The following is an 18,923-nucleotide window of genomic DNA, read 5'->3' as shown; positions in this document are numbered from 1 at the left end:
TTTTTTTCTATTCTTTGATGTACTCTATTTTTGTTTTGTATTAATTTTTTTATTTTTTATTTTAAATTTGTAAAATTTGTAATTGTAATTGTAATTTTATATACCACGTTTAATATAAATTATGATCCTATAAAAAAAAGGACAAAATAAATAAAAAATTAATTATAAGTAACAATAGAGTCATAAATAATAAAAATTTATAGTCTAAAATAATACTAAATTAAAGAGTACTGACGATACTAAAAAAAATTATAGAATATTTTCTTTTTGTGTGACATTATAAAATTTATAGTACTCTCTTTTATATTTTTATTTTTTATTGTATTTATTTTATTTATATGATAAATATTTTTTATATTATTTTTTATAGTATTCTGATTTTGCAGGTATATAAAATTGGTGTCTATTTTAGTAATTTTTCATCTAAAAATGATTTTGAGTAGTATAATCCAAACAACATTTATTTTACTATAATCAATTTTAATATAAAGATTACCAAACATAAATCAAGTTAACCCAAACTAACTTATCATCAAAATTAATTTTACAAAATCAATTTTATACAAACTCTGGTTTGCAAACTGTAATCCAAACACACACTTTGTAGGTATTAAACTTACATTTCGGACATAAGTAAAATCAAAATTTCACCAAAAATATCAACAAGTTCAAAACACAAAATGCTAATTCTCTTTTGCCCTTTCTTGGCGACAATACAAGCTATGAGCTATTTTCTTTCTTAAAATCTAAAAGTACACCACAGATTGCATCACTGCAATGTAAACAAAAATAAACCATAACGAGCTATTATGTATGGGAAGGAAACAGTAAAATTTCCAAAACTCTCTGCCTAATTGATTATGATTTTTGCTGTGTGTTAGTATCAGTTTGTGAACAAGCCGAACCGGGACTCTGCACTTCACACTCCTCCAATTCAGATTCGCACTCAAACGACGTCGTTTCCTCATTTTTACTCTTCTCCTACACAAGAAAAAACGCACCATTCCCGACATTCGTCAATCGTCAGTTTCTTCTCATCAATTCGTTCATAGAAGAAAATGAAAACTAAAAACAAAACGTAATTCCTAAATATTCCTAAAATTGAAAGTAGAATAAAATAAAATAGCGATTTACCTCTGATTGAGATTGAGATTGCGACGATGGAGCAGCTTCATTAACGATCTTTCCATGTTCCTTCTCTCTCAATGTTCTCATCGGAGAAACTCTCTGTTCCGATCAAAATCCAAAACAGAAAAAAACGATTTCAGAATTGAATCGAATCTAAGAAATTCTGAGAGAAACTGATTTTTTTTTTTACCATGCAGCGATATTTGAGCTCCTTCAAGCGGAACAAGCGATCAACCTCAATCTCGAACTTCTTCTGAACCTCTCCTCTGTCTTCGAGCTCCTTCATCATGGCGTCGAGCTTCGCGTCCTTCTCCTTCAGCGCTGTCTCCGTCTTCTCCTTATCGATCCTCATCCTCTCCACCTTCTTCTTGATCGCGCTCAGCTCCTCCGCCAGCGACGACACCTCGGGGAGTTGCACTTGCACCGGAGCCAACGCAGCCGCAGTATGAGGAGGAAGAGTAGCTTCCGCTGCGGCGGTGATCGCGATAATACGGTTCTCCTTGTCGCGGACTGGTGTGATCTCGCAGAGTGGTTCAGATTCGGGCTTGGGCTTGGGCTTCGGCCGGAGATCGGCGGGCGAGTTGTTCTTCGGCTGGAGTGGTGTCCGGCCTGATCGCGGCCGAGGTTTCGGAGGTATGGAAATCGGAGTGTGAGTTTGCGCTTGCGTTTGCATTGTGGCGTGTTTAGATGATAGGTTTTTATTGTTATGTTTTGCAGCGAAGAAATGGAAAGTAGAATGGAGAATAAAGAAGAAGAAGAAGATGGAAGGTGTTGATGGTGATGGAAAGTTGAGTGAAGAGTAGAGTGTATTTTACTTTGAATTTGAATGGAGGGAGGCGCTAACGGCTAGTGCTTTTGTTTGTTCTTATCGGTATTTTGACTATTTTCTATGCTTTATTAAAAAAAAAAAAGAGTACTGCTTTCTTGAAAAGAAAAAAGAGGATTCATAATTTCTTATACTATTTTGATTAGGCTTGAACTAGATTTAATTTGTTGTTTGTTCAACTGGCTAAATTCCTATATTGAGAGTTTCAGACTTGTTCCAAAGCAAACCCTTGTTTGACCATTTTTGGGCTAATTTTTTTGGATATGCAGATTCTGTGTGTGTTGTGTATGGGTATAGAGATGGGTGGTGCTAGACATAAATGTGGGAATATTTTTTCTGAATCATAAAGCGAAGAAATCGGACTGTGCGATTTCTTTGTAAAAAAAAAATTTTGAACACAAATCTGACCATCCGATCTGTGTGGGAGGAAAAATAGGAGGATCCAATTTGTATTTTTAAATTTTTTTTATTTTGAAAACAAAAATCGGATGGTCCGATTTTAATATTAAATTTTTTTAATTGTTTAAAATACAAATCGGACCGTCCGATTTGTGTAATGCAATTTTTTTTAAATTTTTTAAACACAAATCGGACGGTCCGATTTGCTCTTGACACCACAATTGCGTAAAGCACCCATACACTCCATAACTGTGTTCTACACTATTTCTCCTTCCATATCTAAATTAAAAAGTGCCATTCTTGCAAGTTTTATAATGATGCTAGCAAGTTTGTCACCACATCTTGTTTAACTGTGCCCCTCTGGTAGCATTGCTAATACTAATACTAAAAATTCAACAAAAAAGAAAGCATGCAGTTGTATCTCCAAATAATATATTGAAACTGGTGGTGGAAAAATATTACTTATTATTACATGCAAAAAGTAATCAATTATCAAATTTTGTTACTTGATATCATTATTGCCACTACTGTTATTTAATTTCAGTTAGTGGTATAGTTGGTAAGCTGTACAGAGTTAGTTAGTGAGGTATACAGAGTTAGTTAGCGTAACCGTTAGTGTAGCTATAAATAGATAGTCATAAAACTTGTATTCTTTGAGACTCTTCATTAATGCAAGTTTCATTACCTAATTTCTTCTCTCCTTCTCTGATCATGTGTTCTTCTCCAATTTCACATGCAATTCAACATGGTGAGGTGAGCGTGGATGGAGGAACATGGAGATTGTAGATTGAAGAATAGGTAGCTTGTTCTCTGATTCACGATCATTTGGCGTGATTTGAGAAAATCTGAAGAGTCCAGTTTCACAGATAACGCAATTTCCCTGTTCTTCTCTGCCCTCCTCGATCAGATCTGAAACCCTTCTCTTCGATTGATCTCCTCTCATTCTTCATTTCTTCAATCAGATCTGGAATCGCCTTCCTCTATCAGATATGAAACTCTCCTCTTCGATTGATCTCCTCTCATTCTTCATTTCTTCGTCTATTTTCTTTTCTTCTTCTCTCTCGAACTCGCACAACAGTGTTTGATGAGAGCTTCGTTAATTCACCTCTCTTCACGGAGACGTAACAAAGTGTTCCGATCAACGAGATTGAGAGAGAAAGGTTACGAGCCAATTGGTGAAACTCACACTTATGGCTGAGAAATCAGGAAGTGGATCTGGATCTGGAGGTGTTGGTGCGATGGATGCTCAGCATTTTGCAGCATTCTTCAGTCAAGATGCGCAGATCCAGAGTCATCTCAACAAGACAAATCCGAATCAAGATCTTTCAAGTCCTTACTACATTTTACTGTCTGAAAATCTAGGTATATCTATCACCAATGTCACACTCACTTGTTTGAATTATAGTGCATGGAGTAAAGCTATGATGAATGCGCTTTATTCTAAAAACAAATTCGAATTTGTTGATGGTACGATTTTGAAGCCTGAGAGAACGAATCCGAATTTTAAGGCATGGCAATGATGCAACACGTATGTAGTTGCCTGGATTAATCTCTCCCTGAGCCCTGTCATACATCAAAGTGTTTTATGGAATAATGTAGCTTATGATTTGTGGACCGATCTTAGACATCGATATTACCAAGGGGACAAGTTTAGAGTAGCTGAGTTAAATGAGGAGATTTATGCGCTCAAACAGGGAGACATGTCCGTTACTGCCTATTTTGCTAGGCTTAAGAACCTTTGGGAAGAGGTTGATGATTTCAGATCGATCCCTGGATGTGACTGCGTTAAGTGTGAATGCGGTTTACGCATAGTAAGACAGCAAAGAGAAGAAGATAGAGTCACAAAGTTTCTTCGAGGTCTTAGAGAACAGTATTCAACCGTTAAGTCTCAAGTGATGCTTATGGATGAATTGCCTAGCGTTAACAAAATTCTGTCCATGATTACTCAGCAGAAGAGGCAACTCTTCAGTTTTGATAATGCTTTGGATACAAAGATTTTGGTGAGCTCCTCAGCCTCTCCTTCTCAGAATGAAGTGAAAGGGAAGAGCAAAGGAAACAAAGGCCAATCTACCAAAGGGCAAAATAGGCTGCAATGCACTCATTGTGGAAAGAGTGGACACATAGTGGATAATTGCTACAAGAAGCATGGTTATCCACCAAACTTCAAGCCTCGATTTGATAAGAAAAATCATGTTCTTAATTGCTTGACAGCAGCTGATGCTTCTGAGGATGATAATGACAATCTCAGCGTTCATCAACTAGCAAGGAGTGAACCGACCATTAATGAATTCACTCCAGAGCAAAGAGAAGCGCTTCAAGCATTGCTTAGCAGACAAGATCAATCTCATTCTCATAGCATTAGCCAAATTTCAGCCAAAAATAATCCTTCACCTCATAAAGTTAGAGTGGTGCACATTTTGCATTTTGAATCTCATATCATGGCTCTAAACATTTCAACTCAGAAACACAAGCCTTGGGTTATAGACACTGGTGCTACAGACCATGTGTCATATTCCTTGGCAGATTTTCAAAATTATTTCAAGATAGATCCCATTGTTGTTAGATTACCCAATGGTGCTCTCACGACAAGCTGCATCATGGGAACCATTGTGTTTTCTAATGATCTTTACCTTACAAACGCATTATTCATCCCTACCTTCAATTTCAAACTTATTTCGGTTTCAAAGCTCACTGCATCACTGCATTGTAAAATGCATTTTACTGACAAAGATTGTGAGATCCAGGATCTGCACACTTTGAGGATGATTGGTGCAGCTAGTAATGTTGATGGTCTCTACATTCTGCACAAGAAAATCAGGACTCTCCCTCATATCACAGTAATTTCTCGCAACCATCACATTTCAGGCTCCTTATGGCATGCTAGACTAGGGCATCCATCACATGATAGGCTAGTTGCATTGCACAAGTATTTTAAATTCATTGATTGTATACAGAGTGACACACCTTGTCATTCATGTCATCTAGGTAAACAAAAGATATCACCATTTTTTGTTAGTTCAAATGTAGCAACTGCTGTGTTTGACATTCTTCATGTTGACATTTGGGAACCTGTGTCCATTCCCTCTTTTACTGGAAAACGTTACTTTCTGACTATAGTAGATGACTGTTCTCGTTTCACTTGGATTTTATTCATGAAAACTAAGGCTGAATCTTCTCAGTTGGTTAAGGACTTTGTTGTTTTTGCTAAAACTCAACTTTCTGCAAGTGTCAAGACAATTCACACAGATAATGGCCCTGAATTCTTAATGCCTACATTTGACAGCTCTACTGGTATCACCCACCAAAGAACTTGTGTGGAAACGCCACAACAAAATGAGATTGTTGAGCACAAGCATCAGCACATTCTTGCTGTGGCTCGTGCTCTCATGATTCATGCTCATTTACCAAAATCATTTTGGAATTATAATGTTGGGCATGCAGTTTATCTAATAAACAGATTATGCACTCCTTTTTTGAAAAATCAATCTCCTTGCCAAGTTCTCTACAAGTGTTTACCAGATATTTTAAATCGCAAAGTCTTTGGTTGCTTAGCCTATGCTAGCACTCTTAATAGACATAGAGGTAAACTTGATCCAAGAGCCAGGAAATGTCTGCATCTTGGATTCAGGGAGGGTACAAAAGGCTATTTGCTATTCGATTTGCAAACTCGAGAAATTTTTCTATCTCGAGATATGCAGTTTTATGAATACTATTTTCCTTATTGTCACAAATCAGTTTCTAATAACAAAGTCACTTCTAAATTTCCAGCAAACTTATCTCATCACTTTGACTATAGCTTTTTGGATGGAAACGAAATTCAAATTCTAAATCAAAATAATTTCAACCCTCAGGATGATGTGAATCAGCTAAATTTAAAAACTCAACTTGATGAAGCACCTCATAATTTGAGTGATAGTGAGGATGTCTTGTCTTATGCAGAAATTCATGATCATATAAATACAGGCTCTACATCAGCATCTGCATCTGTATCACATGATCATGTAGACACAGGTTCTTCACATGTCCCTTGTCAACTCCTGCCTAAAACTGCTGGGATAAGGAGATCCACTAGGCATACTAGAGCTCCTGCATATTTGGTAGATTATGAATGTAAGACCATCCACACTGCTCTATCCGATTTCCAGCTCATTGCTCAAAGGTATCCAATTTCAAATGTTTTGTCCTATTCTAGACTTTCTCCTATGCATCTTGCATTCTCTCTTGCTATTCAAAATTTGGAACCTAAAAGCTATGAGGATGCTATAACTCAAGTTTGTTCGCAAGAGGCTATTCAAGCTGAGCTACTTGCTTTGGAGGAAAACAAGACATGGAAGCTAACCTCCTTGCCATTTGGTAAGAAGGCAATTGGTTGTAAATGGGTGTTTCGCACAAAATATCACCCTGATAAAACGGTTGAAAGGCACAAGGCCAGACTTGTTGCCAAGGGTTTCACCCAAGTAGCTGGTATTGACTACAGAGACACCTTTAGTCCTGTAGTAAAGCTAGGGACATTGAGAATTGTGTTGGCCGTTGTAGCAGTCAAGGGCTGGCATCTCAAACAAATTGATGTGAACACGGCCTTCCTGCATGGAGAACTCAAAGAAGAAGTATATATGCAGGTTCCCCCAGGCTTAGAAGCTTCATCAGGGCAGGTTTGCAAACTTGAGAAGTCCTTGTATAGACTGAAACAAGCAAGCAAGCAGTGGAACTGCAAACTAAAAGCTGTCTTGCTTGAGATGAATTATACTCAATGCAAATCAGATTATAGTTTATTTACCAAACAGACTTCTTTGGGATTTACATCAATTCTTGTATATGTGGATGACTTGGTACTAGCGGGTGATGATTTAAATGAAATTGAATCAGTCAAGAGAATCCTTCATGACAGATTCAAAATTAAAGACATAGGGAATTTGAAATATTTTCTTGGGTTGGAAGTAGCAAGATCAGAAAATGGGATTGCTTTGTATCAAAGAAAGTATGTCCTTGATCTGCTCAAAGAAACTGAATTTGAAGGTTGTAAACCGGCCACCACTCCCATTGACTATGGTGCAAAACTTAACAAAGGTGTTGGAGAATTACTTCATGATTCTACTCAGTATAGAAGAATTATTGGCAAACTTCTATACTTGTCTAATACCAGACCTAACATTAGCTATGCAATTGGCAAGCTTAGTCAGTTTCTGGATTGTGCTACTAATGAACATTTAAAGGCAGCTCATCGAGTACTGCGCTATGTGAAGGGATCCCCAGCTATAGGTCTCTTCTTCTCGGCAAAGTCGGACTTACATCTCACCGGTTTCTCGGATTCTGATTGAGTCGGGTGCCCTGATTCTCGCAAGTCTACTTATGCATATTGCTTCTACTTGGGACCCTCTTTGGTAACATGGAAAAGTAAGAAACAACTCACAGTTGCAGCCTCCTCTTCTGAAGCTGAATATCGAGCTTTGGCGTTGGCAACCCGAGAAGCCCAGTGGTTAAGCTATGTTCTTCGTGATCTTGGTGCTCCAATTCAAAAACCAATCAATATATACTGTGACAGCAATTCAACAATCTATATTGCCACCAATCCTGTATTTCACGAGCGGACAAAGCATATAGAAGTTGAGTGCCACATAGTTCGTGACAAGCTACAAGAAAAGTTAATCCACCTTCTCCCCATTTCAACCTACAATCAAGCAGCAAATATTCTTACAAAACCCCTTGCTCCGGGTCCCTTTCATGCTGCATATTCTAAGCTTGGATTGTTGAACCTTTTCTCCCCCAACAATGCAAGCTTACTGGAGGGTGTTACTTGATATCATTATTGCCACTACTGTTATTTAATTTCAGTTAGTTGTATAGTTGGTAAGTTGTACAGAGTTAGTTAGCGAGGTATACAAAGTTAGTTAGCATAACTGTTAGTGTAGCTATAAATAGATAGTCATAAAACTTGTATTCTTTGAGACTCTTCATTAATGTACCTAATTTCTTCTCTCCTTTTCTGATCATGTGTTTTTCTCCAATCTCACATGCAATTCAACAAATTTATTATTTAAAACATTATTTAAATACATAAATATAATTAAATACATAAATAATTTATTATTTAAATTCTTATTACATACCAATTACTTTTTCAAGGTGGCAAAAGGCAATAAAAGCCGAAGAGAATGCTAAACTAAAAAATATTGAAAACCAAAATGTCTGAAAAGAAAAATCTATGAAAATAACTGTACAAATGCAAGCCTATTTTACACCATAAAGAAAAATAAAAAAGACAATTGGTAATTTGGTATGGTATTTTTGTATCATCCTTGGTAGGCTTATTAAAGCTTCACTATATTTTCGATTAAAAGGAGTAATTACTACATGAGAGTTAGCAGACAAAACATGTGAATCAAAGATAGTCCATTGGAAGATCCCAATCATCTTCATTATCCCAATATCTTTGATTAGGTTTCTTTCTTCCAAGACTTTTCCTTCTCCTTGAAACTTGGCCATATGTCACAGATGGTTCAGAGTCATAATCTTCAAGATCATCCATAGAAACTCCTACATTCTGGTTGCCCAAGAAACCCTGGGACAAGCAAATAGGGTTGTTTTATGATCAGCAAGACAAAGTAAAGAAATGAGTCAATGACATTTCTTTTAGTAGTAATAATGATTACATAGCGATAGAGCGATGCTATCCAACTAATCCATTTAACGATAAGAGAGACCTATATCGACTTGGTGTAGGAGACAAAATGAATACACGAGATATTTTTCTTCAATGTTTTATTGGGAAGTCAAAATGTTGTTCTGTTTCCTTGCTAAATTCTAAATCGTTCCCGGAGTAGAAAAAGAGAACCAACTATTTCAAAAGAAAATGAATTCAATAAAACCAAATGGAGGAAAGGGTATTTTTCGAAGAAAAAATACTTAATTTTGACCAGAAAACTAGAACAGGACGAAATAAGACGTTCAGAATAAAAATAAGATGTTTAGAATGTTAGAGACGAAAACAAGACTTAGCTCAAATGTTAGGGAGTAAGACAGTATTTTACCCAAACCAAATGATATAATTAGACTTTTACCAACCAAATAATATAATTAGATGACTTTGCTTAAAAATCTATGGACAATAGCCATAAAACGGAGAAACCAAAATAAAGCATGAGAATCACAAGTTCCCATGTACAAGCCATAATAATAACAAGCATGGCTTGATATATAAGCAGGAATCAAAACTTTCAGGAGCTAAGAAACAGAGGGGAAGTACATCACGAAGTTCTAATCAGAAAAGGAAGCAATGTTGCCGAAATCAATATCCTACTTAGTCCGGTAGTCGTAAGGGCAAAAGAAAATGTAAAATGTGAAATAGTAATGTGACACACTCGTACACTCAAACTTCCATTATTGAAATGAAGGTACCTTTGAAAGCCTTTGTATACGCGACGCTGCAGCTTCGCGAACCACAACAGCATCAGATACTACTTCCAGTACATCCTCGACTAGCAAAGAGTAAGTACTCACCTAAAAGTATGGCAATCAAGAATTACAATTTGTAGACTAAACCCCTTAGGAGTCACAAATGATCAAAATGAAGGAATTGTGACTTGGATTTGTTAACATAGGATGTAGACTTGCATTTCCAATTGGATTGGCAAACTTGCATGCTATTTTGAGTTCTGAACTTGGTTTTATTAACCTTACAAAGAGGCACTTACTTACCAAAGTTGAAGGGATAATTGATAGTCCAAATGAATCAAGCTCAAGTTCTTCAACAGCACCTGAATTGAGGCTGAATGTGTATCCACGCACCTAAGAGTTTAGAGTTCCCTTATCAAATAATTGGATATAAATAAATATGTGAAATAAAAATAGAAGAATAAACGTATAATCACCTTTCCAATATTCCGTTGGGAGGGTGTCACAACTTTGTATCCAACCTATCAAATAATAATATGATAAATCAATTACCATCTTAAAAATAGTCCTACCTTGTTTTAATTTTGGAAGTGTGGTAAAATAGTGGTGGCACCACTAAATCATATATCAAATTAAATGGAACTGCTTCCCATGATGACTCATTGAAAAGGGTTAAGGCATGGGAAAAATCGTATAACAGGTATTGGATTTTGCATAGAAATTTAGAAAACCATGATGAAGAGCACTTTTCATTTTGGCACAAATGACCAAAATAACCAATCAGAACCAAAATCATACAGAAGACCAAAGGAGATAATATAAAAGTATTTGATCTTGAAGAAGAAATAAGAAGATATCTTCATCTTACTAACAAGTAGTTGAAAACTTGAACACAACCATTCAGGCATTTACAACATAGTTTATGGTAAACGGTTCCCAAGATCTGAAAAAAGGTTATCACCGACATTTTTATGATACCACTTAGTTTCAATCCTACATAATGTTTTGCTATCTCATTACACTTTGTCAATTATGACTAATCAATTCTCATTGTTTCTACTTTAAATAAATGATACCAACTTCAAAAGACATCAGATATCACATTCACATAATTTGCAGAATCTTCACCGTCTAGTAAACAAGGATAGAGCAAAAGCATCTTACATGAACACAATTCATAATAACCTAAGCAACACAACAAAGTGAGTACCAATAACAAATATCAAAAGAGAAGATTTCTCCAACATGTTCTGCCAAACAATGAACCCTACAATAAATCTTTCAGGAGAAAATAATTCACAACAAAGAATCATATAAAACTTTAAAACATACCAGGGTCTCCAATCCAACCATTTTAAATCCGTTCTCTATCACGCGTTCATCTGGGACAAGGACGACATCCCCGACCTGAAAAGAGAACCAACAGAACACTCAACAGCATGAAAAACACAAGAGGTCACTAGCTTGCAAAGCTAAAAATGCACACCACATTCAAGTAAGACCATAAGACAAGGTTGCAAAAGCATAGTACAGATTCATATTGGAATATATGGGCGTTGGAAATTTCGGACAAAAAGCTTGATCTGGAAGCATCTACATAATTTAACTGGTAGCAGACCCGAATGGTCCTCTCTACATATTATTGCAGGCAACAGAACTCCTCCAAAAGTGAAACAAACTAAAAAATGGTGTAAAACACTTGTAGGAAAGCATATACACATAAAGCATTCAAAATGTGTTATTCCAAAATTTGTTATACCTGACTAATGTCCTCCAGAAAGAACTTATCTGCATCCCCAGAAAGCAAGTTTGGCCTCACCTCCACAAATAAAACCATCCACTGCACATGAAATTCACCAAAAGGAGATACATCAATAAATGTGTGCTTAGACTAACATAGTTTAAGTTCAACAAAGCTAATAATCAATATTCAAACATGCTTAATGCTTTCCACCCCAAAGAAACAGGTAGCAAACCAGGAAAATAACAAACATTATAAATAAATTCCTCAAAAAAGCATGCTTTACATTTATAGCTTAAGAAATGGTCACTCACAGAGGTGGTGTCAACCCAAAGCTGAGTAACAAACCCCAAGCTAAGAGCAGACCTTATACTAATGACCTGCTTAGCCAACAAATTGGACCTTCTAATTACCTCTTTACCCCTTCTAATCCCATCCTTACCACTAAATTTCTCAACTTTAACATCATCTTTTCTCAAATCATCATTTGCAGCACCACCCGGAACCTGAACCTTAACCAAATCATCGTCGTCTTCAAAACCTCCTCCTTCTTCTTCTTCTTCTCCTTCACCATTGGCACCCAACCCAACAGGATCGTCCATTTCCCTGAGTCCAGCACCATCAGATGGATCATTACTATCGGCAATATCCTTTTCACCAACTGAACCATCACCAGTAGGGTCACCCTCCAAGCCCAAATTCTTCACCTCTCTCTCATCAAATCCAAGTTGTTTATTGTTGTAGAAGCTATAACCACCGCCCCTTGAGCCTCTTCCATGGACCCTTGGACCCATTGAAGAAGCAACTACAACAAGGGTGGCAGTGGTTTTTGAGAATTCTTGAGAGAAGGGTACATGGGAATTTGGTGTTAGGCATTGATTGTTGCTGAGAAAGGCGAATCTATGAGATTCTGGGAGCGAGATTGAAAGCGGGCTTGCGGGAAGAAGCTCAGTCATGGTGAGTGATGAAGCCGTGAAGCAGAATATGAAAGGATAGGAAGCGGTTCCCGGGACGGAAAATGATATTTCATTAATCTCTATCCATTGGATTAGGGATGTAATTGGTTCGATTTGGTTTAATTTTAGACTGAAAATCAATCGAATTGATCTGATCGATTTTATAATGGTACTAATAATTTAGTTTGTTGTTTTTTGAACAATCGAATGGAATTGAATCGAACCAACAGCAGTTTGGTTCGATTTTATAATGGTACTAATAATTTAGTTTGTTGTTTTTTGAACAATCGAATGGAATTGAATCGAACCAACAGCAGTTTGGTTCGGTTGATTTTTTCAGTTTTTTTATATCTAATAATTAAAATTTAAATTACCATAAAATAAAATTTAAAATCATTAATAAACTAGAATAACAAGAGTACATCACATCCAAATTCAACTCAATTAAACATAAAACAAAGACAATTAAAAATATCTAGCAAAACAACAAAAATAAACACACTTTAAAACATACTAAAAACCGAAACAGTCACTTTAAACCAAATAAAAACTAAACAGCCACCATGCTTAATCTGAATCTACACCAGACTCATCATCATCTTCTCCGGTTGGTGTAATTTCTACAAAAATAAAACAAAAAAAATAAATATAGATTATAAACATAAACATAACATAGATTATAAATTATAAACATAAACTATGGAAGGAACTACAATTTTTTTTTTTACATACCTAATTCAAGTTTCTCAAACTCATCAATAAGCTCCTCAAAATCAATTGTCATTGGAGAAGCACGAAGCCAATTTTGTGTGCAAATCAATGCCTCAACTGTCTTTGGAGTTAAAGAACTCCTATAGTTGTTAAGCACTCTTCCACCAGTGCTAAAAGCCGATTCTGAAGCAACAGTCGAGACCGGCATTGCTAAGACATCTCTAGCTATTTGGGATAAGATAGGATACTTGCTAAAATTTACCTTTCACCAATTCAATATGTCAAAAGTATTTTGATCACAAGACTTTTCTAAACCATCCATCAAATACAAATCCACCTCATTCTTGTTGATGATCTCATGAAAATGCACCTCTTTGAAAAAATCACCAGCCATGTTGTCATCAGGTACTCCCACATCTGATGCACAATCCATTGTTGCTGAAGTAAAAAATCTACCCCAATTATTTGCATTCACATAGCATTCAAACATCTTGGAGAAGGTCTCTTTCACTTTTTTACCTAAAAAATCAGCATCATCCTTATCATATAGCTTTTCAAAGCTAAAGTTCACAAACTTCAACTTGTATCTAGGATGAATAACCACAGCAACAAAAATCATCATATTGATATTTTTTATGTTACCCCAGTACTTGTCATACTTAAGTTTCATCCTCTCAGCCATACTCCCAAGTAATGGATCTCGACTACCACACGAAGCCTTGAACACTCGCAAGATCTTACAAAACTCATGAAAATATTGAGAAAAAGTCACAAGCAAACTACCAGACACACTCTTGTTAACATCATGAAAAATTTTCAAGAATTTCATAAAGTGTTTTTCATTGTCCCAATCAAGATTCCTCGGAATACCACCTTGCATTAAAGCATATTCTGTATCTCTTTCCCCTAATTTCTTGACCGCCTTTTGAAACTTCAAACCACTTTCAAGCATGGTGTATGTAGAGTTCCATCTAGTGGGAACATCGAGTTGAACAGTACACTTGTCTTATATCCTAACTTTCTTAATGAAATTTTTGAACCTATTCGTGCGACGGTGCTGCTCTTTGCTACGCCTGCGAGCCTGCGACGGAGATGAATGGATGACTTGCAACGGTTTCGAGCGACGATGGAGGAGTTCCTTGATATTGGATGACGTTCTCTGACTCTCTGGCTCTCTGAGGATCTCATTCTCTCAGGCATGGCTGCATGGAGGAGAAAAAATGGAAGATGGAAGTGAGTTGTGGCCTATGGGTGAGTAGGTGTCTGTGTGAGGAGTGAGGATTGAGGGTAAGTGGGTGACTGCGCGAGTGAAAGGAAAAGAGAGTAAGGGTATTCAGATTTAGGGTTTTATTCCTAGATTAAATCAGTAAGGATAAATCAATAAAAAAAACCACTATGCAAAATCTTTTTCGGTTCGGTTTGGTTTCTACCAAACTGAACCAAATCAATCAGTTTAATTAAAAAAAAAAACAATTTTTTTCATTTTTTTATTCGGTTGTTATAATTTTTGGTTCGGTTTAATAGTATTTTTCAATCCGGTTCGATAACTTACGCTCCTAATTGAGATATAATATAAATGATGTGAATGGTCAAAGATCTTGGTAGTTTGCTTTCAATGTACATGAAAATTAAGACCTCACCGTGAGCTTCAGACAGGGTTAAGTATTTAAACCTATACCAAAAGCTTGGTCTGTAAAGATGTGCTTTTTTAACTTTTAGCGAAGCCATTTTTCATGTTCAGCCGAGCTGAAAATATTCCGCCTTGTTAACTTTCCGCGGATGTCTTTTTTAAAAATAGGCCTAGCCGTATTTTTTTTTCAAATAATTAAAGAAAATAATTTTCGACATAGAGAATTTTTTTGTTATCATTTAGTCATTAATTCAATTTTTTTAGTTTAATAATTTAATAATATATTTTATTTTATATTTTTAATATTAATGATTAACTAATAACAAAAAATAATAAATTTTAATAATTTTTTAATATTTTTTAATAAAAAATCATGCTAATTGAAGAAAAAGACATTATCAAATGAACGTATAATAGGGTAATTTTTTATAAAAAAAAAATAATAAATATATTATATTTCAAAAGACAAAATATAAGAATTGAATTATATAAAATACAGTTAAATTTTTTTAAGAATAAAAAAATGGGTGAGCTCATCGTCAAATTGAATGGGACTCAATGAATATAAAATTTGTATTTATTTATTTATTATATATTTTGTATGTATTATTTTGATTTTTGAGTAGTAAAATTGAAATATTTTAAAATATCTTTAATTATAAATAAAATGAATAACTAAAATTGATCCGTTAATTATAACCAAAACCAATCATATTTATAAATTGAAACTTAACATAACATGTTTATTATATTATAGACACGTTTTACCTCTTTTTAAATTTAAATAAAATGTCAAATAACAATGAGAGCAGTTACCATAAAATCAGAACACTATTCTACAAAATCGTAATTATCTATAACCACTTTAAGCATAACAATCCCATAAATACAGAAAATTTACTAAATATATTCACTCTGAATATCATTTTCATCATTTTATACATTTCCTAACTTGAGCATAGGAGTATTTTTGTAGGTGTCTACTGATACTCTTTTTAAAAGAGCCAACATATATTTCATCCCGTTTAAGGAAAAGTAAGTTCAAATACTAAGCAGGACAAATTATACTTTGGAGCTAGCTACTCACCTAGGAACAAAAATAATATTGAGTTATTAGACAGAATATCATCGATGATCAAAAAAGAAAAAAAAATTTGCTGTCATTAATATTAATGGAAAATATATCTCTTATAACCAGATGATACTATGTACTCATACTCTGACCCAAAACATAAAGTCAGACTTAATAAGAATAAAATGCTCACTCAAAAAAGTAGCATCTACCACATACATGACCTTTTTAAAAAGGTCGAACACCGAATAAAGAACTCGAATTTCTCTTACTATTTTTTATCTCTATTATGGATCTCACATTCAAATCTAAATTAATATTTCAGGTAACTCTCAAAACACCATGGTTATCCCTTAATTAATGAATTATTTAATTGACATATTTATATGAAACTACATTTGATTGAGTTAGTTTTAAAGATTGTATAAAGAGTAAACTATAATTTCTACTCACGAAAGTTGAAAACGCTGACATATCTATCCATAAAAAAAAGAAATTACTATTTGTACCCATAAAAAATGATTTTTACAAGCAAAATTATCCAAACTCTAAAAAATTAAATAAAATTCCTAAACTATCTTTCTCTCTACCACTACTACTATCATCTCTCTCTCTCTCTCTCTCTCTCTCTCTCTCTCTCTCTCTCTCTCTCTCTCTCTCTCTCTCTCTCTCTCTCTCTCTCTCTCTCTCTGTTCTCATCTTTTTCCCACCACTGCTGCCACCACCACCACTAACTCATCCTCTCTCTCCTTCCATTTTCTGAGCTCGTCGCTGCCGCCATAATCCGTCAACTCTGCCAACTTCTTCCTCTTTCTCTTTCTCTCGCTTTCCTTCTATGTTTTGCTTTTTTTTCTCTCTTCTGCTTCTTCGAATTTTCAACCCAAAAAAAGGACTTCACCATCATTAACAACAACAGAACCATCTTCATATTCTTTGCCCCCACACTATCTCTTACCTGCAAAATCCCTTATCTTCACTACTACACCACCTCCTTCACCCAATCACCTTTCTAACCCTAATCCTCTTCACCCAGCCACCACTCCTCTTTCCCTTTCTAATCTCAAATTTTATATATATAATATCTATAATTATATATTTATTATATCTAAAATTATTCATTTATTTTAGTAATAATTAAAAAATATAAAATAAAAAATATGACTCTTTATTTTCAAACTATTACTCCTAAATATTTTAATTGTTAAATATATTCTAATATAAGTCAAATTAATCTTCTTTTGAAGTTTTATTTATTAAAATCTAAATAAGTATAATGACTAAGTAAACAACAGTTAAATAGTAAATGACTTCAAAAGAAATTAAACAAATAGGGTTATTTTAGTTATTTCAATCCTCATTACATGACAAATAATAACTTGATTAACTTTTTGTACCACAGCTATCTTATTTTACTTTTTTCAAGTGACATACGTGATAATTTTTTCGAAAGGATACGAGGTGAATCAGGATGCATTTTTACAAGAAAAAATAGTTACATTTTTACATGAAAAACAAATTTGAGTAAAAAGAATTTTATACAAATATTTAATTATATATTTTTTCAAAAAATATCTCTTAAATTTATTATTTGAAAAATTATTTAAACTAGGTATGAATTTAATTATATATATTTATTTATTTATTTATTTATTTATTGTATTTAGATTAAATTCTAGTTCACTAATTTACTATCAAGATCCCAAATTTAAATTTTATTATCTTTAAATATAGCAAAAAATATTCATGATGTCCTAAATTTAAATTTTAGTACTACAAATTTAGTTCAAAAAAATACACAAACATAAATAAAAAAATTATGCTAGATTAAATTTGTTGTGGAATAGAAAAAAAAAATTGTTGCAAAATTATGATGAAAATAGAGAAATAAAAATATAAATTTATGTGAGAATAAGAGAATTGTATTAATGATAATCTCAAAAATACAACATGTAACCATTCTAATATACTAATTATTATTCAGTAAAATCAAGATATCTTATAACCAATATTTTATCACAAGCCAACTAAGAAGTTACACATCGAATTTGAAACAAAAAATTTAATCTGAAAACATATATGAAAATTGACATACTAACCAAAAATAAAAAATATTTGTTTGAAAAGTCACACATAGAGGTCTGACGATGAGGACAAAGCTACATCAACAATGTCTCTAGATTAACGAACTATGTTTCAAGTGCTTGTTAATGACCGAAACTCTCTACATATTATAATGATGTGTATAGAAATTTAAGAGATGTTGAATAGATTTCCAATAGCAAGGACAATACCCAAAAACTCGAACCTAGAAGAATGACAATGGTGGAAGCAGTTTATTGACAATCTCAATAAACATATTTCAAAAAGAAAATGTTTCAAGTGGTGTACCTGCTATGGCAAGTGTGGCTAGCTAAAAATGTGATATTTTTTTACAGTAAAAACGTCGAATTTAGGGAAGTTCTATCCTAAACACTTTTATTTGCAAAAGAATTTACAAGATATGAAAGAGATCTTTATATCATTATTCATTCTCCTTTTTAACTAATGTGGGATTTTATATTTTACTTCTGGGCACTAATTTAGATACCTTAATAACGTGTACCCCGATATATTCGGAGGCAAAGCCAAAATCAAAACCGAGCATATAAATCGGAAACACGGAATTGCAACAAAAGCTCCTGACTAGGTCAATCTTATCCAGAATAACGGAATCTACTAAACAGAGCGAATCACGGCCCTACCAAAAGATACTGGTAACGGTACCTATCAAATACATCAGAACAAGTTGGTCATACTTGCCTATAAAGACTCCGAAGATACTTCCCACAAGTTAGGTCAGAGATTTAATTCTCATTTTTACTCTCTTTATTTCCTTAATCCGTATACTTACTTGAGCGTCGGAGTGCTTTGTGCAGGTGCTCCCGCCGCTATGTTCCAAGAGATCGAGGTTCATTACTGACTCTACTCCTGGACGACGTATAGCTCCGTCTGGACTGCGAGCGATCTCTCGGGACTTACACTTCGGTCAACCCAGGACGAAACATTTGGCGCCCACCGTGGGGCCCGAA

At 34.5% G+C, this 18,923-nt stretch overlaps 3 protein-coding genes across 3 annotated transcripts; all 3 read right to left on the bottom strand.

Moving 5' to 3' along the window:
• Positions 1-636: 636 nt before the first annotated feature.
• Positions 637-1,966, bottom strand: LOC112715290 (uncharacterized). The gene is made up of 3 exons (XM_025767040.3): positions 1,319-1,966; positions 1,135-1,227; positions 637-981 (listed from the first exon to the last, which is right to left on the bottom strand). The coding sequence occupies exons 1-3, from the start codon at positions 1,799-1,801 to the stop codon at positions 859-861; spliced, it is 699 nt and encodes a 232-aa protein (XP_025622825.1). The 5' UTR covers positions 1,802-1,966; the 3' UTR covers positions 637-858.
• A 6,432-nt stretch (positions 1,967-8,398) lies between these two features.
• Positions 8,399-12,568, bottom strand: LOC112715289 (uncharacterized). Its single transcript, XM_025767039.3, has 7 exons — positions 11,801-12,568; positions 11,505-11,585; positions 11,078-11,152; positions 10,222-10,266; positions 10,049-10,138; positions 9,749-9,850; positions 8,399-8,912 (listed from the first exon to the last, which is right to left on the bottom strand). Exons 1-7 carry the CDS (start codon positions 12,440-12,442, stop codon positions 8,733-8,735), a joined length of 1,215 nt encoding a protein of 404 aa, XP_025622824.1. The 5' UTR covers positions 12,443-12,568; the 3' UTR covers positions 8,399-8,732.
• Positions 12,569-13,009: 441 nt separating this feature from the next.
• LOC112717370 (zinc finger BED domain-containing protein RICESLEEPER 2-like) lies at positions 13,010-14,105 on the bottom strand. The gene is made up of 3 exons (XM_025769424.1): positions 13,524-14,105; positions 13,238-13,415; positions 13,010-13,062 (listed from the first exon to the last, which is right to left on the bottom strand). Exons 1-3 carry the CDS (start codon positions 14,103-14,105, stop codon positions 13,010-13,012), a joined length of 813 nt encoding a protein of 270 aa, XP_025625209.1.
• Positions 14,106-18,923: the final 4,818 nt, after the last annotated feature.

Source organism: Arachis hypogaea, chromosome 10 (genome assembly GCF_003086295.3).
Source record: "Arachis hypogaea cultivar Tifrunner chromosome 10, arahy.Tifrunner.gnm2.J5K5, whole genome shotgun sequence".
Lineage (NCBI taxonomy): Eukaryota > Viridiplantae > Streptophyta > Magnoliopsida > Fabales > Fabaceae > Arachis > Arachis hypogaea.
The sequence above is the reverse complement of the archived record's forward strand: the minus strand, read 5'-3'. Positions and strand labels throughout refer to the sequence as shown.

Bases quoted from the DNA above. Each gene is read 5' to 3' on its own strand.
- LOC112715290 (XM_025767040.3), bottom strand. From the start codon at position 1,801: ATGCAAACGCAAGCGCAAACTCACACTCCGATTTCCATACCTCCGAAA. The intron at 1,228-1,318 runs GTAAAAAAAAAA...TGATCGGAACAG, and splicing joins AGCTCAAATATCGCTGCATG to AGAGTTTCTCCGATGAGAAC. The intron at 982-1,134 runs GTAAATCGCTAT...TTTCTTGTGTAG, and splicing joins AATCTCAATCTCAATCAGAG to GAGAAGAGTAAAAATGAGGA.
- LOC112715289 (XM_025767039.3), bottom strand. From the start codon at position 12,442: ATGACTGAGCTTCTTCCCGCAAGCCCGCTTTCAATCTCGCTCCCAGAA. The intron at 10,139-10,221 runs GTGATTATACGT...CTAAACTCTTAG, and splicing joins CCCAACGGAATATTGGAAAG to GTGCGTGGATACACATTCAG. The intron at 8,913-9,748 runs GTACCTTCATTT...TGCTTGTCCCAG, and splicing joins GTATACAAAGGCTTTCAAAG to GGTTTCTTGGGCAACCAGAA.
- LOC112717370 (XM_025769424.1), bottom strand. From the start codon at position 14,105: ATGCTTGAAAGTGGTTTGAAGTTTCAAAAGGCGGTCAAGAAATTAGGG. The intron at 13,416-13,523 runs GTGCATTTTCAT...AATTGGTGAAAG, and splicing joins CTGGTGATTTTTTCAAAGAG to GTAAATTTTAGCAAGTATCC. The intron at 13,063-13,237 runs GTGCTTCTCCAA...TTATTTTTGTAG, and splicing joins TTGCACACAAAATTGGCTTC to AAATTACACCAACCGGAGAA.